Source organism: Podospora pseudoanserina, chromosome 5, assembly GCF_035222485.1.
Source record: "Podospora pseudoanserina strain CBS 124.78 chromosome 5, whole genome shotgun sequence".
Taxonomy (NCBI): domain Eukaryota; kingdom Fungi; phylum Ascomycota; class Sordariomycetes; order Sordariales; family Podosporaceae; genus Podospora; species Podospora pseudoanserina.
The window spans coordinates 4,349,015-4,370,512 of NC_085924.1; the positions used below are offsets into that span (position 1 = coordinate 4,349,015).

The 21,498-nt window shown below is 43.0% G+C and overlaps 4 protein-coding genes across 4 annotated transcripts; 3 read left to right on the top strand and 1 right to left on the bottom strand.

Moving 5' to 3' along the window:
• The first annotated feature begins 140 nt into the window (after positions 1 to 140).
• QC764_500350 (uncharacterized protein) lies at positions 141 to 2,387 on the top strand. The gene is made up of 7 exons (XM_062947300.1): positions 141 to 604; positions 667 to 802; positions 858 to 1,036; positions 1,090 to 1,126; positions 1,186 to 1,636; positions 1,688 to 1,755; positions 1,814 to 2,387. Exons 1-7 carry the CDS (start codon positions 539 to 541, stop codon positions 2,224 to 2,226), a joined length of 1,350 nt encoding a protein of 449 aa, XP_062799750.1. The 5' UTR covers positions 141 to 538; the 3' UTR covers positions 2,227 to 2,387.
• A 155-nt stretch (positions 2,388 to 2,542) lies between these two features.
• QC764_500345 (uncharacterized protein) lies at positions 2,543 to 3,505 on the top strand. Its single transcript, XM_062947299.1, has 3 exons — positions 2,543 to 2,625; positions 2,698 to 2,716; positions 2,771 to 3,505. The coding sequence occupies exons 1-3, from the start codon at positions 2,557 to 2,559 to the stop codon at positions 3,367 to 3,369; spliced, it is 687 nt and encodes a 228-aa protein (XP_062799751.1). The 5' UTR covers positions 2,543 to 2,556; the 3' UTR covers positions 3,370 to 3,505.
• Positions 3,506 to 17,539: 14,034 nt separating this feature from the next.
• AXHA2 (Alpha-L-arabinofuranosidase axhA-2) lies at positions 17,540 to 19,113 on the top strand. Its single transcript, XM_062948344.1, has 2 exons — positions 17,540 to 19,033; positions 19,090 to 19,113. Exons 1-2 carry the CDS (start codon positions 17,866 to 17,868, stop codon positions 19,107 to 19,109), a joined length of 1,188 nt encoding a protein of 395 aa, XP_062799752.1. The 5' UTR covers positions 17,540 to 17,865; the 3' UTR covers positions 19,110 to 19,113.
• A 1,706-nt stretch (positions 19,114 to 20,819) lies between these two features.
• Positions 20,820 to 21,484, bottom strand: QC764_511230 (uncharacterized protein; the record flags this gene model as incomplete). Its single annotated transcript, XM_062948343.1, has 2 exons — positions 20,820 to 20,980; positions 21,313 to 21,484. The coding sequence occupies 2 exons, from the start codon at positions 21,482 to 21,484 to the stop codon at positions 20,820 to 20,822; spliced, it is 333 nt and encodes a 110-aa protein (XP_062799753.1).
• Positions 21,485 to 21,498: the final 14 nt, after the last annotated feature.

Sequence of the window (21,498 nt, forward strand, 5' to 3'; positions counted from 1 at the left end):
TGGAACCAACGCTGTTCGCATTCAATAAATTTATGCTGTGCCACAGTCCGACCCGAGAAGGATTCTCAGAGTACGGCACTAGCAACTCCTGCTCATGTTGGGCCATGTTACGGGATTGGTCGGGCATGTAGTCGTCATCAGTTTTCCGAAAACATTCTTCTCGTTCATGTTGTGACACCCTCAACTGCAACAAACTTCTGTTGTTTAACCGCCCCCTGTGCCGCAAAATGCCGCCATCAATGCGGCAGTAAATGGGGCCAGTCGAAGGACCCTCCTTGCCGCTGGAAGCTGGATGAGAGGGACGTGGTAGTGTGTTTTTTTACGCTTCGAGAAGGCACAGCTGGATTTTCTTGTTTATTTGCGGCATCGAAGAAGAAGCAAAGACTTGGCAGGAGAAGAGTGCAGACAGACTTGAGAGTGTGTTTCTTGCCGGCTTTCTTACATATGGAAGGTAAAGAAACGGTTGATATCAGGAGTGCGTGAGGCCCAGGTTGGGATTACTCTTCTGCCCATTTTGAAGCAGTCACCAGCAATCGTGATGGAATCTCCGAACGGAGGGCAATCCCCTTTGGCAGCGGCTATTGCTGCTCTGCCATCTTGTGCTGTAGGCAGAGGCCCTTCCCTTCTTCCTTTGAGCCAATCGTCAAGACACTGACTTGCAGCTAGTTGGCCTGCATCCAAGCAGCCATGGCGAACTCGACATGTTCACCGCTCGATAATGCCTGCCGGTGTACCAATGCAGCTTACAACGCTCAAGTTAGCCAATGTGTGCTTGGAAGCTGCACAATCAGGGAAGGGCTTAGTGAGACTTTTGTGCGCACAATTTGTCATGACATGAGATTCTGACAATAGAACAGCAACCCGAAATATTACGGCCGGTATCTGCGGCGTTGAGCCCTATGTCGACCATTCCGCCAAAGGAATTTTCATCGCCTTCACTGCCTTGACCACAATCTTTGTCGGCCTTCGGTTTTTTGCGAGACAGGCGAGAAATGTTCACGTCTGGTGGGATGACGTTATGAGCTTCGTGGGAGTCGTAAGTGTTGGGTTAATAATGTGCGGAAGTATGCGCTGACATGTAGCAAACAGGTTTCCGTGATTGCTCTTCTCGGAATCATGATGAACTGTGAGTCTCGATTTCTCACCTCAATTCATTGTATTTTACTGACTCTTTCTCACCAAAAGTATATGAAATCGGCATGGGGTCCGATATGTGGTCCATTAAACATGAAAACATCACACGAATCTTTTTGTTGATGTGGGTGGCCATGTTTCTCTATGGTGTGGCCAGGACAGTTTCTAGAGTGTCCATTATGCTGTTTTATTTTCGCATCTTTGAGAACACCCCTGGCCGCCGTCTGAGGATTGCGGTTCTGGTTCTGGATGTTCTCAGCTGCTCTGCTCTGATCCTGCTGGTCCTCTTTCCGTGCCGCCCCATCAGTCACTTTTGGGACCGCTGGGATGGCGAGCACGAAGGGACCTGTCTTGACTTTTACGGCGAGGCAGTTGGCATCGGTATCAAGGACATCATAGTCGATGTCATCATCATTACACTTCCTCTGCCTTGGATTTCCAAGTTGAACTTGAATCGCAAGAAGAAGATCATGAGTTGCATCTTGTTTTCTGTAGGACTTTGGTAAGCCAGCTTATGTCAAATCTCGTACGAGTCTATGCTAATTATTCCCAGCGTTATTATTGTCAGTGCCGGCCGAATTGCTGTCGTGGACAAATTTGTTCACTCAACGAATCCCACTGGTAAGTCGCTGCAAGATGACCCCTAAAATTGTTTGCAAGCTAACATGTCATTCCAAAGTTGATATGATGGATCTTGCAATCCTCTCTGTCGTTGAACTCTCACTCGGTATCATCTGTGCTTGTCTCCCGAGTGTAAAGCCACTGCTCAACTCTCAATACGTTCCGTTCCTAAAGTCCACCAGGGCTACCAAGGACTCCGCAACGCCAAAATACTACCCGGAGTTCAGGAGTGGAAATTCAGGGCAATCTGGTGGCACTAGCCAAAAGAAGATACGCGTCACGTACTCAACGACTGCGACTGATAGCAACAGCGCAGATAGAGACGAGAGTCCCTTGGTGATGCATCCGCACGGTCCGTATGTCCAACTTGAGAATATGGAATCCAGAGTGGGAACACCAAGGACAATGAATGATGGGAGACACCATCAAGACCCGGGCGTGATGCCGCCGAGGGGAGCTTATATGGCGTGATCGTTGTGAGGGTTAAGGCTGTATTACTAGCTTTCTTTTTGTATTACAGAGCTATCGTGATATTGTGAAAATGGTCATTTTGTCTCTTGTATGTCTGACCATCACATGGACTGAGTACCTACCTTACTCTTCAGGACCGTGTTCGAATGCAAGAATGCCACATGTCTGTTGTCAGATAAGTACGAAATCTTGGGCACTCTCACCCGGTGCCAGCTCGGTACGCAATTCAGCGCTGCGCAGCTGCTGCGCCGCTTCTGAGTGTATAAGAGAGCCCGTTCCCAGCTCCTAAATATCTGCAACCCTCAACCCCCATGCTCCTCACTCCATATCATGTTGTCGCAACCAAACCCCAAGGTGTTCAAGATCCTCTGTCTTCATGGCATTGGAACTAACTGTGAGGTATGCTTTTTTATATCGTCATTGTGTTGTTGATGCCATGTCGCCCAAGACTAACAATCTGTAATCGTTCAGATATTGAAGCTCCAGACAGGTAATTGAGGCCCCATGTTTCTGCAACACCCGCGCTGACTGATTCATGGCATAGCTTCCCTCCGCCAACATTTACCGTCAGGATGCACATATGACTGGTATCCAGGACTCCATCCTAGCCCGCCTGCGCCTGGTATCAGAGAGGCGTTCGGAACCAGTCATCAGTGTTTTTCCTACTTTGATGGCTCAGCAAAAGGGGGTATGGAGGCAGTGGATAAACTGGCTGATCATCTCCTCACCCATGGCCCCTATGATGCCATTCTTGCTTTCTCGATGGGTGGCGCGTTGGCCGCAACCCTCTTGCTCCGACCAGACCAGCAAGATCCTCAAGTCCGAGAAGCTAAGAGCAAGATCAAGAGTGTCGTTTTTCTTTCCAGTATCATGCCATCGGGCTGGGATGAATTGGAAAGCGGGAGAGTTACCTTTTTGAAGGCGAACAGGGTATCCGAGGAAAACAAGATTGCAATCCCTACTGTCCACGCTTGGAGCAACAAGGACGTGCATTACCCTGGGATGGCGAAGCAGGTTATGAATATGTGTAAACAGGAGACCAGGGTGGAGGTGAAACATGGTGCTGGTCACGGAATTCCCAGTGTCCAGGGGGAAGCGTCCGAGCTAGCAAGGGTCATAACGCACATGCTAGAGAGACTTTGAGAGGGTGTAGAAACAGTTACTGGGAAGAGCATAGCATACCAATATGAAGCCGTGGGGCTGAGGTTGACAGACGTTGTGGATCATCAAACATCAAGTTCACAAGTTGCCAAGAAGACCACCCGAAACTAAGTACAGGAAAGGCGAAAGGAGAGTGCGGGTGAGCATAAGCTCCTGTATATACAATGAGCCGGAACCAAAGGTTGGCGAACATGGGCCCAACGCTCTGCCAACACACTTAGGTAGCTGGCATGTGACTTAGTGGTTCAGGGGTTTCAAGATGTCGCGGCGATGAGCCTTTTGTGTCTTAATTATGATGTTTAGCTACTGGCTTCCTATTATTTTTCCTGTTATATCCGTGTTATTTCATCAAACTATCTTTTTATCTTTTACCCCTCACGAGAGGCCGCCTTATATGGTACCAGTGCCACTATTGTATGCAAGCTTCAACCAATGAGCGGCAAGCAGTCTGTGATGCCTGCACGCTTGGTCTGTTAGGTCGCAACATAGTCGGCCTCCAGCTTTGGCTTTATACAAACATCACCTGCATTTCAAAAGGTGCGACTCAAGGTAGGCCAAAGCTCAAAAGCCTTTGACGACAAACAAGGCCAGAATGGGGCTCAGAAATCTGTTCCGGTTTGGGCAAAAGAAGAGTAGCGCCTATAATCCCTCAGGAAGTATTAGTGTGGGGCACCAAAGGGCCCAGGTTTTCCCAGACCCACACCGGTTTGCTCTTGGGGCTGGATTTTCTTACTGTTTTCTTTTGAACCAACAACCAACTACTGTAATACTAATTTGCTTACCAATTTTGGCCATTTTTTGGCCTCATTTTCGCCGCCGGTGACTTTCCTAGGTCGCCAGCCCAACAGGTTATAAGCTCTTTTGACGCTTAAATCACTAAGTAAACCGAAGTCGACGCCCTCGTCGATAACCTAACCTCGCAAGGCCGAATACTACACCGGACCTTACGACTTTTCGACCCTTATTAGGCCAATATCACGCAATTAGACCTTTCGACAGTAATTTTGGAGGCGTTAAGAGAGTTAACCAACTTCCTAATTAACGGAAGTCTGGTTTTAACCCTAACGCTTATCTTAACGAAAAGTTAAAGCGACCGACTACCCCTTACCGATAAAAGTATAGTTTACGGTGCTAACCTTTTTCTAGTTAAATTTCCTTGGTTCTACTATTTCTACGACCTTTTAGCTAAGAAATTACTATTTTCCGGCAGTAGTCGAGAACTCTATCCTACCTTATTAGGAGACCGATAGCGGAGTAAGTATCTCGCTTTCTATATAAGTCAATTTAACCTACTATAGGTAGCTACAAAATTAAGTAGCGCCTTTCTTTAAGTCTTTCTTTTAATATTTTTCTTATAGCGTCTTTCTTACGATTTCTCTTTAATTAATTTTTTTTTTAAAATAGCTAGTACTAACGTTACTATAGCCTAGCTCTTAAAGCTTATAAAAGCTATAGGGAATACTAATACCGTCGCTACGGTTAAATAATAAACTTTTTAAGCTTTACCGGCTTTAAACTTAAAGACCGATCTTTCCGGCTAGGAATTTCAGTTAACCTAGTCCCTTATATACTATAGCTTAAAGGACTATATTAAGGCTAATATATAGTTATTAATAGAAAAAGGGATACTTACTTTTGACTAATAATATATTAATAACCTAAATATTTAGAACCTAATAATAGTTTCCGTTAAAAAGCTTAAGATCCGATAACGAATTTTTAACCTCGGTTAAAAGGCCGACGGTATTAGTACCTATAATCTATATTAAAAAATTATTTAAGCCTTATAACGCGGTACTTTCGATATCGCTAATATACTTTTAGAGAAATATTTTACTTTTAAGCGTATTAACTTCGCTTTATTTTAAGCCTACTTTAGCCGGCTCGAGGTCTTTCGCCGTCGTTTTAATATAATAAAAATTAAAATCGGCTATGTAACTTACCTTTAGGCTACCCTAAACGGCATTAAAACTATATACTCCGATTTATATAACCGGTTAGTAAAGAAGATAAAAGACGGTACTATAACCTAGGCGCTCCTTTACTAGAAGTATAGCGCTAAAGCCGTTATAGAGAAAATTACGCCGGCTTACTTTAAAATTACTATCAAGACCACTAAGGCTTTAACCGCGACTATACCTTTATATACTATATTATTAACCTCGTTAAAGAAGTGCGACTACTATACTAAGGGCTTAAAGAAAGGTAACTAATACTATATAGGCTATAGTCATTATTACCCGAAGGGTAAGGCCTATTAATAGTATAACCCTAATAAAGCTTTAAAAGATTAAAAGTATAAGGAAAAGGCATAAGCGGATAGGTAAAAGAGGCGGTAAAGTATTAGCTTATTAATAGGGATTCTTTAAAGCTATACTAATAGCGTTACTAATATTAGGTTTTCGAAGGACCGACCTGCCTATAGTACCCTAATACTATCTAATAACTTCGCTAATATATCGCTCTTTACTTACTATAACGATAACTAATCGAATTTTCGTTTTAGCTTCTAAAGGTAATACTCTCGTTAATAGATACCCCTAAAGTCTAATAGGCCGTCGAGGTATTTAAAGACTATATATATTACGACTCCGGATATACGGATTTCGTATTTAATAAACTAAAATAATTTATTAAGCTCCACTTATTACTTAAGGGGAGGGAAAAGAGGTTCCTTTCGTCATTAAAAGATATTATAAAGTATAGCTACTAGAGAGCCGCAGCGCTAAAATCTACCCTTTTAAGTAGCTAGGTTATTACCCTGGAGCTTAAGGAAGCGGTATACTACCTATAGGCGCCCGTCAATCTAATATCGGCGGGTAAGCTACTTAATAAAGGTATCTTTTAGGACCAGGAGAGTTATAACTTAGTCCTTAGAGGTACTAAGTAAGTAATATATAAGTTAATTAGGAATAATAACGTATACTAAATAAATACGATATCCGGCGCCGATTTCGGTAAAGTATTTTTAACGAAAATTCCTATTAAAGCCGTAATAATATCTATTAACTACTAAATAATATATCGCTGCCTAATATACATTAATAAAAATAATATTTATAAGGCTTATACGTAAGCGGGAATTAAGCTTATTAATAATAATTTTTTTTACGAGCCCTACGTAATAATAAAAATAATAGATTAACTAGGCTTATCGACCCCTACGTAAACTAATAACCCGTTCGACTTTATCCGTATCGACGTTATTACTTATAAAAACTTTAAATATCTAAATTATAAATACTCTATTTATTACGTAAATATATAAAGTAATTATAAATAAATTAACTTTATAGTAAAGAAAAAATAAGTATTCGATAAGGTTAAGGATTTCGAAACGAAGATCGCGCGCTAAACCGGGTATAAAATCAATATTATTAGCTTTAATAGAGGTACAGAATTTACTTAAAGCTCTAGGACCTTTAACGATAGCCGCCTAACTACCTAAACCGACCAGGAGGGCATTACTATCTTTAAAACCGTACCTCACTTACCGTAAATAAATAGAAAGGTAAAAAAAGCCGTAAGGACTACGCTTAACCGTACTAAGGCTATTATACTAGCTTATAAGGTACTAAAAAAGCTATTTCCATTTATTATATAATTTATAATTTACGTAAATAACCTATTACCTTCGAGGGTTAACGAGGAAAATATTAGTACTTACGAAAAGTATATTATAAAGCTTAATATACCTAAAGGCGAGCGGAAGCCGTATATTCGGCACCTACGCTCGTACTTTTATAACATATATTACTATATTAAACCGGCTTACCGGGCTAATTCAGATAAGTTTACCGCTAAGGTAAAGAAAAGAAAGTTTATCGGTTACGTAAATATATATAGTAAAATATATTAGATTTAGAATCTAATTACTAATAAAGTTATAAAGGTTAACGCTATAAAGTTTAACGAAAGCGATTCTTATAGGCCTAACGATAATAAATATAAGGATATTAAATATAAAGTAATCTTTATTAATAATACTATAGCCGAAAAAAAAGATACTATTACTAACAAAATAATATCCCTAGAGAAAAAAGTTACCTTTAATAATAAATTTATTATTATATCGGAGCCCGCTATATAGCGGAGTACTTTAATAATTAATAAAAGGAAAGCTAAGGACCCTAGGCAAACTATTTTATTTACTTCGAAAGCTACGCCGTTACTAACACTACCTCTACTACCTAAAGCTTTAAATATAAAAAACTTTTTCGACGCTAAAAAGGTAAAGGATATACGGTCCGAGGCACCTATCCTACTAAACTATAATTAAACGCCCTATACTACTAACTCTCCTACTATAAAAGAGCTTACTTCCCTTATAAGGCTAATAAGGGGAGAGGAGGGTAAGGCTATAGGGGGGCCTAATAATAACTAGGCCGATAATAAGTTACTGGATTTAGGCACGGATAGCCTAGTCGAAAACTCTAACAACGATTTCGAGCCTAATATAGGCTATATAGAGGAAGCGGTAGCTTCTTCGCCGGCTTAAAAGCGGCCTCGTAAAATAATAATAAGAAATTAGGGCCTAGGCTTTTATAAAAAGCTATAGTAGAGTAAGTACCCTTACTAAAGTTTTTTTATAGTATATTTCGATAACCTATAATTACGTAAAGTAATAACTTACGCCCTATCTACGGTCAAAATTAATTATTTTTTATAAATTATTAATAAGTACTATATACCTAGGAATTACCGGTAAGCGAAGAAACTCGAGAATTACTATAAATATTAGTTATTTACTATAAAGGAGTAGGACGCCGGCCTATTGGAAAAGGACGTTTACGAGCTAGTAGATACGCCGAAAAGCTATAACGTTTTACCGAGTAAATAAATATACGATAAGAAGATAGACCTTTATACTAATAAGGTAAAGGTTAGGGCGAGATAGGTAGTATATAGTAACTTTAATAGGGACTTTTGGGCCATATAGGACGTTTACGCCGCCGTTATAAGTAGCGTGGTAGTTAAATACTTTTAAGCTATTATAGCCGTAAAAGACTGGGAGTACCTTTAATATAACTTTAAAATAGTATTTCTTAACGCTAAAATCCCTAATACCGTATAGTACTACGTACGACTACTAAATAGCTTAAGTAAGCTATTAGGTAAAGTATACCGGCTTAAAAGGGCATTATACGGCCTAAGGAAGTTACCTATTTACTAATACGAAATAGTAAAACCTATAATAGTTAAACTAGGCTTTAATACCTTCTTATTAGACCTTTACCTATTCCGTTATAAAGAGATAAATACCTTAATAGTCCTATACGTAAATAACCTACTTATATTAACGCTTATAACGAAAATTATTAAAGATATCGCTACCGGGCTAGAAAGTAAGTATAGTATTAAGAAACTAAGTGAGCCGAAAAGGTTTTTAGGTTTTAATATTATAAGGAACCGCGGGAAGAGGCAGGTCTACCTATCCTAGGTAACCTATATTAACGCCTTACTCGAGAAGTTCGGCTATAAAGATATAGCCGGCGTAGCTACGCCGTAGCTAGCTAAGCTGGAGCTCCCTTTTACGTAGGAGAAAATAACCGCGGAAGTAAAAGAATATATTCGGAAGACCGGTTCGTTAAACTGGCTTTTTACTAGTACTCGGCTTAATATTACTTTTACCGTTAACCGCCTTTATAAAGGTAATTTTAGGCCCTTACTACGTTACTTAGAGTTAATAAAGTACTTTTTCCGGTACCTAGCTACCACCAGGAAACTATATATTGTGCTAGGGGGTTCCGAGTTCTCGGTAGAAAATATAAAGCTTATAGGATTCGCAGATACCTTATACGCGGATATCTTACTTTAAAGATATTCTATTAGCGGCTACGTCGTCTTCGTGGCTAATAGGCTAGTATTATAGAAAAGTAAGAAGCAGACCTTTGTCGCCCTAAGTACGATAAAAATAAAATTTACTAACCTAACGCCTATAGGGTATTTACTATAGTAGGTATTAAAGATATTGGAAGACTGTAGTGTACTATAGCTAAAGCCATACATACTATACACTAATAGTAAAAACGCCGAAATTATAGTTCTAAACCCTTAGAATATCGCTAGGACCCGGTGTATCGATATACGGTATAAATAGGTAGGTAAATAAGTAAAGGAAGGAAAATTTGGTATTTAATATATCTCTAGGTTAAAGATACCGGCGGATAGATTTATAAAGGCACTATAAAGGGAGAAGCACGTAAAGTTTATATAGCTATTAGGAATGCGAGATTTTCCGGTTTAAGATATGCAGGAGAACGTATATTTATATAGGAAAAAAGCCACTAGGGCATTGGGCAAAGGAGTCAAAGGAAGTGGGAAGAATCTAGGCGTATATTGGCCTTCGGAGGATATTAACGATAGCTTCGTTTTGGACGGCAGTGTGCTATCTGTGGAGGGGTGTGGGGCACCAAAGGGCCTAGGTTTTCCCAGACCCACACCGGTTTGCTCTTAGGGCTGGATTTTCTTACTATTTTCTTTTGAACCAATAACTAACTACTATAATACTAATTTGCTTACCAATTTTAGCCATTTTTTGGCCTCATTTTCGCCGCCGGTGACTTTCCTAGGTCGCCAGCCCAACAATTAGCGAATCGTAGGATACGACCGCTCCGTTTCTTCCTCCGATTCACGGGGGCCCCAAGGATATCACCAGGACACCATACCCCTAGGAGCCAAGCCCACCAGCAAAAACACCTGGTCAGGCACAGAGTTCGATATCCCTTCAGTTGTGGAGTCAGGCCTACAAAAGCATAAGAGGGAAGAACAGGGAGCTAGTGGAGGCTTATGAAGGGGTTCTGAACGAGCAGGCACTGCTTCAAGGACATTCGGGAACAGCACTTATATCTGGAGGACTTGCGGGAACGACAAATAAACAAGCTCGCTTTAGTCTGCTTGTCTCCTCCGCACAGGGTAGTCAATGAGATGAGATGAGATGAGATGGCCCTCATCTTATCCCATCCCACGGATCAGGCCATCGGCTTATCCCACGGCTCTCACGATTTATCTCATCTCACCGGCTGATGAAACCTCCGGTATTTTTTCCGGCCCGATAACCCTCACTCACAACCACCGACTACCACCCACAACTACCCACAACCCTCACCCAGGCGATACCCTCACCACTTTTCTGGGGGTTAAAAGGGCCTTAAAATATATACCCTCCGTGAGATGAGATATAAGACGAGACGGGGCTTTAATTTGACTTATCCCACGCAAAAATAAGGCCGCTTTGTCTTATCTCACGGTCCTATCTCACAAGATGAGATAGGACAGTTTCATCTCATTAACCACTCTACCTCCGCACAAAGATACATTACAAAAACTACGAAGTATAAGGAGGTAAAGACGGCGGTAATCGATACTGTTACATTCCTAAAGGCTATAAACGGAATAACAGGTCCGAAAGCGCATACCTTCCCACCTACAGCAATAACATAGGCGAGAATCTGTGTTATACTCCCAATACGTCGCCAAATATCCAATATTAAACGGCAATTACTAACAATAAAGTACAAATTCTCGTTTAACGAATGATCGTGGACGCGAAAATAATAAACGGCTTAAACTATATTATCTCTCGGATAAGTTAGTATATAAAACTATCGAAAATAATCTTCAAAAACAACTAACAGTATAATATAAAACTCTTTTAACTTTAAAAACCACTCTGAAACTCTATCGCCAAAACTTATACCGCTTTAATAAAATATAAAATAATAAATATAGCCTATTATTTTAAAAATAATCTATTTACACATAACGTACATTATAAGCGAGTCGCGCATATAAGCGAGTCGCGCACTGGCCATTGCGACGCTTTCTCTCTACACTTAACATCATTTTTCTCTATAACCCAACATACCACCTACTTTAAAGGAAGCGAGGGTAATCTTAGCCCTTAAAGCTCTCCAAAAGGACGAAAAATTACGCCTCAGAGCCGCAGCTAAGCTCTATAATGTACCACCATTAACCCTCCGTGACCGACGCGCTAGCCGGCCTACACGACGCGACACTACGCCCAATTCGAAGAAGCTTACTCAATTAGAAGAGGATGCTATTATTTAATACGTTATTGAGCTATATGCGCGAGCTTTTCCACTAAGATTGCGTAGTGTGGAAGATATAGCCAACCAACTGCTACGCGTACGCGACGCGCCTCCTATTGGCAAGCTCTGGGCACATAACTTCGTTAAACGCCAGCCATAGCTCCGTACGCGTTTTATACGTAGATACGACTATTAGAGGGCTAAGTGCGAGGATCTAAAGGTTATTAGCGAGTGGTTTACGCTTATGCGGAATACTAAGGCTAAGTACGGTATTATGGATAACGATATCTATAACTTCGACGAGACTAGGTTTATAATAGGTATTATCTTCGCGGGTATAGTAGTTACGACCTTAGACGGCCTTAGTAAGGCGAAACTGGCTTAGTTTAGTAACCGCGAATGGGCAACGGTAATCTAGGGAGTTAATACCTTCGGCTAGGCTATCCCTCCCTTTATTATTTTGGCCGTACAGTACTACTTTACTAACTAGTATACCGAGTGCAACTTACCGTTTACCTAGCGTATCGTAACCACCGATAATAGCTGGACTATTAATCCGGTAGGCTTAGATTAAATTAAGTACTTCGACTATTATATAGCGTCCCGTATAAAGGATAAATACCGGTTACTAATCCTCGATAGCCACGAAAGTTACTACTCGACCGAATTTAAGCGCCACTACTAGCAGAATAACATTATTACGCTCTATATACCTTTATACTCCTCCTACCTCCTTTAGCTACTCGATGTTGGCTACTTTAGGCCGCTAAAATAGGCGTACGGTCGCTAGATCGAGGACTTAATGCGTATATATATTAACTATATAAGTAAGCTCGAGTTCCTCTATACCTTCCGCGAGGCCTTTTTCGCCTTTATAACAGAAAAGAATATATAGGGTAGCTTTACAGGTACTGGCCTTACGCTATATAATCTAGAGAGAGTGCTTTCCAAGCTAAATATAAAGCTTCGTACGCCAACACCTCTAAACTCACGGCCCGGCACTGCATAACCTTAGGTCTTCTAGACACTATATAATCCCCGAGAAGCTGACTCGCAGTTAACGCTTATTAAAACTCGTATTGCTAACTATTAAAATAGCTTCCCGACTTTAATATTGGCTATTGTGGACTAGCTTGCTAAAAGTATAATAACTATAATGTACCAGGTAGCTCTCCTTCGTGTAGAGAACACTTTACTCCGCAAGGCTAACGAGGCACTAAGTAAGCGCCGGAGAGCTAAAAAAATACGTATGCGGCTCAGAGGATCACTTACTATGCAAGATGCAAAGGATATACTTAACTAGAAGGCCGTGGGTGGGGAGGCAGCGTAAGAAACGTAGCAGGATGGCGGTAATGCAGGGGGAGCTCGTACGAAGGTTCGGTGTTGTGGTGTGTGCGGCAAGCCTGGCTATAATGCACGTATATGCCAGGAGGATGCAGAATCATCTGATTTATCTGTTTCTGATTCAGTTATTGTAGTTTCCTAGTGTTGTGGTTGTGTAATTGAGGGTAGTTGTGGTAGGGTAATAGAGAGTGCGCGACTCGCTTATATGCGCGACTCGCTTATAATGTACGTTACCTCAATAATACTATTTAGCTGTAATAATTAGAAACAAAAATTTACGGAAACAATTAAATAATTAAAAATCAATTTTTATTATTGAAGTTTATAATGGAATAACCGAAAAAATCATTTAATTAACAATAGAATTAATTAAAACAGAACAACATAAAACGGAAACAAAAATAAAATCAAATTATAAATAGTTTTAAAATAGTAAACTGTAAAAAGTGAATATTACTTCATTTAAAACATATTTTTGGTATATATAAATAATTTTAAAAATAAAAAAGATTTAAACACTAATTAAAATTTTTCTCGTGGCTTAATATTCTAAAGCGATAATATATTATTTCTTTCTTTAAAAATATATTAAAATAACGAAAACTAAACTTTACATTTTACACTTCGTTATATGCATTTCTTTGTAACTATAATATAATCATAAATGACTGTAAAGGTAATATCAAAGCCTATAAATAAAAATTTTAATTTATTATTATATTTCTGGCTTTTTTTTCAAATAGAAAGCCAGTTATATAGAAGCCGAATAACTTATTTATATAATAAATATACTAAGTAAATATAATTTAAAATAGTTTTATACTTAACTGTTACGGTTCTGGAAGATAGTGGGGCTACGAGGGACTAATTAAGACTAGACCGCGCCGTCGAGCGGGGCTCACGGTCCAGATAGGCAACGGACCAATAAGATAGGGACCGGGGACCGCGGTGGGGCTTACGGTCCACGGTCCGGCACCGGCTAATTAGGAGCGGACCGAGGACCGTCTATAAGTTAACGGTCCACGGTCCACGGGTCTATATATACGGAGCAACTAGCCGGTATAGATAGATAGTTCCGTAATATATAATATAAGTTATAATCGTTAGTATTTAAACTATTATAATAAAGATAAGCTATTATTATATACTGTTTAGCTATACCAAACTAAGATTATTCAGAAGTGCCTTTAACCAGTATTCCTTTCAGAGGTTCTGGATAGGGGTTCGTCACATTAACAAAACCTTTAAATTAATTATTACTACTAAATAATAAATTAAAACCTAATAAGTAGTTAAATATAAATCGTTTCTTTATTACAAAAGGCTATTTCAATATCTTAAACTTATTTATAAACTTTAATACAAACTATATACTTTTTATAAGTACTTTAACAGTTAACTCAAAAGCTTAGAATATACATAAACTACTTAAATATTATTATAGTTATAATTTGTATTTGTTTAAAATAAAAAGTATTGTATTATCGGTGGTTAAATTATATTATTAATTGAAATAATAAATATGAATATTAAATTATTTTTCATAATCGGCCGCTCTAATATAGTATAATTATACTATCGATTTTTAATAATAATTCAAAAGGAAAAGGTTAATTACAAAATCAAAATCTTAAAATAAACTGTTAAAGTCCGATATAATTACTTTTACCGTAATTAACTTAACGATTTCCCCGAAAAAGCTTTTTCTAATGCTATTAAAATAAATTATAAAGAATATTATTATATATTAGCGAGTGTGTTAATTAAAAATAAATTCTTGAAAAATCCTTTCAATTTTTATAACATGAAATATAGAACTTTATATTAGTATTAAAACTTTTACCGTTACGATATTTTTAAAAGTCTAAAGAAAAGTAAGGAATTAAAATAATAAAATATTTATTATTATTAGAATTTGTTAAAATACAGCTTTTTTTTGTGGATTTTACAGTGTATCTGAGCCCTGTATATTACAGGGCCTCAGAGGTAATACAATGGCTTGAATCAGCAGTGTTTAGGGACCACGGTTACCGGAACGGAAGCTCGGCCTCCGGAAATAATCCGAGGCCCCGGAAAGCCAAACGCTAAGGCCAGTGCCCTGCAGCAGTTAAACGGTAGCGCAACCTGGCCTGTAATGTGGCCCCTAACCTTATATTTGGTTAGCGCATTTAGCGGGCGTTCAAGCCCGGGAACGGAGTCACCCTCGAGGAATGAGTAGAAGGCCGATAGCTTATAAGACCTCTACCTCACACCCTATTCACTGTGGTATTTCCTAGTCTATAAGGTTCAATCAATATACTGGTTCACTATACTCATCAGTGCCTCACAAGCCTATGTTACAGTGACTCTCTTCTATATATTACAGGGCGCCGCCCCTGTAATCCACTTTCCTTCAGTGCCACGGCAACTGTTGAATGCTGCAGTCAAAGTCTTCTTCGCTCTCAGTGTACTGCGCCGATAGCTATTTGACCCTGTATTTACAGGCCTCAATAGCACCTACTTTAACAGTATTTTTAAGGACCGGGATCAATACCGTACTTATTATAAACTTTATTCTGTTAACAGTTTTTTTTTAAAAAAAATAATGATTTTATTCACAATTGAAAAACCCCCAAATAATTATTGGTTTGGGGTGCGGCTCACAGGCTTGAGGCAATGGGAATTGGGCCCAGCAGTGGTTCGAAGGACACATAGCATTATACGCTCCGGCTAGCTTGCTATAGAGATTTAGAACTGGTGGATTAGGGTTAAGCCGAGGTCGTGCACTCTTTGCTTGAGGTGTTCAACTGCCGTAGGGATATAATTGGTCCGTACAAGATCTTACTAATGTTCCCCTGGTAGCCGTTTTGGATGTGGGCTCTTTGTTGTTGCGCAGTAAATGTCGCTGTCTTATTAAACGTATAAGAAGTTAATGAGTCTAGAGAGGCAAAGATTTAAGAATCTGGGATCTATGGCTAGGCCCCAGTAAGTTAACAACCTTATATTTGTCCAATAAGCGGTGAGACTAAGCTGAGAGGTTCCCAGATCGTGGTTGACTCGACCAACATTTGCGATCCCACTTTTTACCCCAACCCAGACCAGTTCGACGGATACCGGTTTTTGCGCAAACGTGAAGCCGGTGACACAACCAGTCAGTTTGTCCAAAGCAGCCAGGACTTTTATGTGTTTGGTGGAGGCCGGCATGTTTGTCCTGGACGGTTCTTCGCCAGCATTGAACTGAAGCTCGCACTGGCTCATATCCTCTTGAAGTACGACATGCGCTTCGCAGAAGGTTGTGATCCCAAGCCCATGATGAATGGTCTTTATGCGATGGCTGGTCCGACTGTTCAGCTCGAGGTGAGGAGGAGGAGAGATGGCGCTGTGGTGAATATTTTGGGTGAAAGGTTGTGATTTGAACGGTTAGACCTCTAGGGAAGAATTATCACAGGTAGAAGCGGTGTGGAATTGATAATTCGTATAAAGATAGTGTATCATTGGGTCAGTACGTTAGTTTCGATGTAGGGTAACGACAGTTTTGGGACTCAGACATGTTAATGCACCTGCTGTGGCTGGTGACAACTGCTGTCTTATGGTGGTCTGGATGTGACACCTGTCGCCCGGTGAATCATTTCTCCGACATCGACACCCGCCTGCAACCTGGAAGGCAACAGCCGTCCTGGGTTGTCAGCTGCCGATATATTTACCTTTTCTATTACTCTATTTCACAGTGCAGCAGACCAACAACCATGGATAGCAGCCTGTGTTTGGTGCAGCAAAGTCCAGTTTGATGACTCTCTCGTCAAATGCAAACACACCACAGAGAAGCCGTACCATGATCATAAAAGGCTATTTCCAAGCCTCCTTATGCTTGACAGGGGAATGTGGATCTTCCCCGCCGACTTGACCATTTATGACACTTTCCCGATTTACCAGCTCCAACAAGAGCAACTTGGTTAATATGTCCCGGCTTAAGTCTTTTGGATCAAATGACAGAAAAAAGAAAAAAGACAACCATCATCTAGGTAGGTACCTGCCTAGGTAGTGCCTGGTCAGTTCACAATTTCGATTCCACTACCTACCCCATATTCATCCAACACTCGGCACCCGCCATCTTCCACTCATCGTCGTCATATCGACTTAGTTGAGAGTCATGCTTACCGAATCACCCAGATTGCATATCTCATACTTTCAAACACGTGCATAGAGAAATTCCCATTCGCCTAGGACCTTTCAGAACATGGAACGGACTTTGGGTGATGTCCGATGAAGCACATTCGAAGCGTTCAGCTGGTAGTTTGGGCTAGCGACACCTTGGCAAACATGCCAGTCATATCGATACTCTTTCTCTTTTGTTCGAGCAAACAAGTTGAGCAACAAATGTTGAGATTTGGGTGACCAAGACAGTATCTCGCCATACTTGCCCCCATACTTGGGAAGTCGGGATTACAGAGGGTTGTCGAAACAGCGTTACATCGGCTTCCCGTTTGGGATCGGATCGTGCAAAAACCTCTGCCGAAGCCATAACGGGTGAGTTATCCGGCAACACTTACTCATAAATGGACACGGAGGCAAGTCTCATTGGCCTGCCAAATCATCATTGGAGCGCATCTAGACTTGCCCGGAAATTCTCTGGCCCACCAAGCGGCTAGCATCTCGCTGCATGATCATCCCCAGTTTCTTGGCCTCGAAAGGCGAGGCTGTAACGGCTACGCGAACGCCCGCCAACCTGGTTTTATCGTGCATACGGGCATTTTGGCAGTGAAGTGTGGAGTCTGAACGTAACATCGTGAGGTTTCTGTTGACAAGTGATCTCCATCTCATCTCGGGCGCTAGAGCGTACTTGGGCAAAGTCCTGAGACAGGGGAAATCATAATGGCGAGAGAGAGGATTCGGCAGTTGTATCCACAGTCAAGTTCTTCTTTGCCCTTTTGTTGACGGAGAAATATGCCCGATGTGGGTTGAGGCCGTGACAGCTGTAGCCCAGGGCCGATCCTAGGTTGACAATGGCTTATTTCAAGTATATAAGCCAGGTCACCTTCGTTAGACGCTCCTCGGGTTCACCTGCCAGGCATCCAGTCTCTTGTCTGATCATTAAGTCGCTAAGATGAGAATCAACTCCAGCGTTCTCAGCCCAACGGCACTGGCAGCCCTGTCTCTCCTCGGATTTGCAATCCCTGGAGCTGATGCTGCCTGCAGCTTGCCAACCTCGTACAGGTGGAGAGACTCTGGCATTCTCGCACAGCCAAAGTCGGGCTGGGTCTCCCTCAAGGACTTCACCCACGTCCCCTACAACGGCCAAAACCTCGTCTATGGCACATACCACGACGGCCGCAACTATGGCTCCATGAACTTCGGCCTCTTCACCAACTGGTCCGACATGGGCCGCGCCAGCCAGAACCAAATGAACAACGCCGCCGTCGCCCCGACGCTGTTCTACTTCCGCCCCAAGAACATCTGGGTCCTCGCCTACCAATGGGGTCCGACAGCCTTCTCCTACCGCACCTCCACCGACCCGACCAACCCCAACGGCTGGTCCTCCGCCCAGCCCTTGTTCTCGGGCACCATCGCCAACTCGGACACCGGCCCGATCGATCAGACCCTCATCGCCGACGACAAGAATATGTACCTCTTCTTCGCCGGCGACAACGGCCGCATCTACCGCTCCGTCATGCCCCTCAACAACTTCCCCGGCAATTTTGGCACCTCCACCACCATCATCTTCAACGGCGCCAAGAACGACTTCTTCGAGGCTGTTCAGGTGTACACCCTCAAGGACTCCTCCCCCACGACTTACCTCATGATCATCGAGTCGATCGGTGCCCAGGGCCGCTACTTCCGTTCCTACACCACCACCAACCTCGGCGGTTCGTGGACACCCAACGCCGCGAGCGAGAGCAACTCCTTTGCTGGCAAGGCCAACAGCGGCACGACGTGGTCAAACGATATCAGCCATGGTGACTTGGTCCGGTCGAGCAACGATGAGAGGTTCGAGGTTGACCCGTGCAACTTGCAGTTGTTGTACCAGGGGAGGTCGGGGAGCAGCAACGAGTATAACCTGTTGCCGTACAGGCCTGGTCTGTTGACGTTGACGAACCCGGTCGGGTCGCCTAATCCCAACCCTGCTCCTGGGCCGACGTCGACTGCTCAGACGACGCCGCAGCCGACGGGGGGGAATGGGGCGACGGTGCCCAGGTGGGGACAGTGTGGTGGGCAGGGGTATACCGGGCCGACGAGGTGTGAGGCTCCGTATACGTGCACGGTTTCTAACCAATGTGAGTTTGCTTGTTGCTCTGAGGATGAGGGATGATATGCTAATGAGATACTACAGGGTACTCCCAATGCTTGTAAACAGACACCACAATACAGGAGTGACGTGCAAGAAGGATCTGGTCATCAGCTTGAGGATTGGCAAAAGGGATAACGGCAAAAGAAAGCAAGGAATTCTTTCACCCACACTTTTTGTACCTACCTACCTACTTCATAGTACATATTCAACCCTTCGCTCTTACTCTCCCAGTCCCCACCCCAAAAGGCAAAGGCTTCCACAGCACCTTAACCCCAAACCACCAAAGCTCATCCTGCCACGTATTCCAATAATGACTCCCAAACGGCGTGACCCGATTGATATACCGTATCCCCACCGCATCCAACGCAGTCTGCAGCTCCCGCGCCTGAGGGAACACAAAATCGTAGAGTCCATAAGCAACCATGATCCCCTTCTTCAACAACCCCGGGTTTTGTACCGCAGAAGACGCATCGATATACGGCGTGGTGGTAGCAGGGGAAAACATCCCAAAGTAGTCAAACATGTCGGTGGCATTGACAAACATCTCGTACGTGAGAACACCCCCCATGGACAATCCCGCAAAGGCGCGACAGCTGGTGTTTTGGCAGACTTTGTAGTTTTGTTCAACCCAGGGGAAGAGGTATTTCTCAAAGTTTTCGCGAACGTAAGGTGCGGGAGGGATGGGGACACTGTGGGATCTGTTGCCGTAGATGAACTTGCCTCCTGAAGCGTCGAGGTTGTAGAAGGAGGGGGTGACCACCACGGTTGGGGGGATGTGCTTCAGGCGGATGAGGTTATCCATCACGTGGCTCATTCGTCCGAGGTTTTCCCAGTCGGCGCCGTTGCCGCCTGCACCATGGGAGAGATAGAGGAGGGGGTATCTCTTCTCGGGGATGGTTCCGTATTCGGCTGGGAGGTAGATGGAAAAGTCGTGGACGTCAGGGGCCGGATGAATCGATCCGGGGGAAGTGTAGTTTGCTGTTTTGACTACACCACGGTGACCTTCTGGTGCGTCGAGAGCGTAGTCAAAATTGGTGTTGAGTTCTGGTGAGGCCTGAAATTTGGCATCGAAGGGGACCTGGAAGCTGGAGGCTACTTGATCGCCTTGGACGTTTTGAAATGGCGGGAGGTCTGGGTCGATGACGAGATGGCCTGTGTCGATGCTGCAGTTGGGTGCGTAGTTGCAGTTGACGAGATACGCAAAGCTGTAGATGCCGCTTGGGAGGGGTGTTGTGTATGTCCATATACCATCATCCGAGGACGTCATCTCATATGGCCACCTGTATAGCGGTTCTGCTGGGAGCTGAGGTGAAGGATTGCTGACATAAAAGTCGCCCGGCTGGTAGTCGTGGGGATCATAGCGGCCGTTGAAGCGGTACGACGTTCCTGTTGTGTGGAACTGGTCGGTGAAAGGTTGAATTCCACCTCCTATTAGCACCCGCTGCGCAGTTGCGTTGACATAGCGAAAGTCGACCTCGTAGCCAGTGGGACCACGGCCCGTCTTGCGAATGGTCACCGAAGCCGAAGCTTCTAGCGACAGTAGGCTCCCAATCGCAAGAAAACTTTGTAAAAGCATGCTGCATGAAATGGGATTTGCCTGCTTCAAGGGAGCTTGAAGATTAGTGGACGGTCGGTCTTTATAGGTAGCTCTGAAAGAATGCTCATCTGTCCCGGAGACCGGGTTGACAGGCACCTCATGCGGGGTTATTTGGATAAATTGTTCAAATGTAAGCTAAGTCGGGGACGCAGCACCTGTTGGATAAAGTCCCCTTCTATGCCACCATCGCTTGTGCCATCTTCCGGATATGCGGGCTTGGAGCACCTATGTAATTTTCTCCCGAGTTTTGCTCCAAGCTCCGCCAACTTTGGACCATTCCGCGAAGCTCGAGACAAAGCGCCTGTCGGTCAGACTCCCCCAAGTCTTTCCAGCCTTTAGCTAATGTGGGCGCGTCAATCAATGCCATGTACAAGAAACCTTGACCATCGTCATGAGCCCAGCCCAACACCGCTGGCACTGGGACCACTCCATGTAGGCGCTAAAAGACATACCGCTGGGGTCAACATCTCTGACTTGATGACCTGGATGCCATATTTAACCAGCAGGCCAAGCTCGGGATACCGAGCCGGTGGCGCAATGTTTCGATTGGTTGCTTTCGGGTGGCCCGTTTTCTCATTCGTGTCTCTAACCTCAGCGGGTGAGGGAAGGAGTGCGGTGGGATAACTGCTGGTAAATTGTGTACTGGGGAAGGGTATGACGTCTGACAACTGCTCTAGAGGAAGGGAAGTCATCCTCGTAGACACGCTGTGAGCGCAGGAGAGGCGGCGGGTGGGCGCCAGTTTGAGTGATCCAACAGGGGGATTTTGCTGATTGTGTGTTGAAGACATACTTCGTAGTTAAGGATGGAACTATTTTGAGGATGCCCCCGCACAGTGGCATAAATACATTGACCA

Bases quoted from the DNA above. Each gene is read 5' to 3' on its own strand.
- QC764_500350 (XM_062947300.1), top strand. From the start codon at position 539: ATGGAATCTCCGAACGGAGGGCAATCCCCTTTGGCAGCGGCTATTGCT. The intron at 605-666 runs GTAGGCAGAGGC...ACTTGCAGCTAG, and splicing joins CTGCTCTGCCATCTTGTGCT to TTGGCCTGCATCCAAGCAGC. The intron at 1,037-1,089 runs GTAAGTGTTGGG...TGTAGCAAACAG, and splicing joins TTATGAGCTTCGTGGGAGTC to GTTTCCGTGATTGCTCTTCT.
- QC764_500345 (XM_062947299.1), top strand. From the start codon at position 2,557: ATGTTGTCGCAACCAAACCCCAAGGTGTTCAAGATCCTCTGTCTTCAT.
- AXHA2 (XM_062948344.1), top strand. From the start codon at position 17,866: ATGAGAATCAACTCCAGCGTTCTCAGCCCAACGGCACTGGCAGCCCTG. The intron at 19,034-19,089 runs GTGAGTTTGCTT...GAGATACTACAG, and splicing joins GTGCACGGTTTCTAACCAAT to GGTACTCCCAATGCTTGTAA.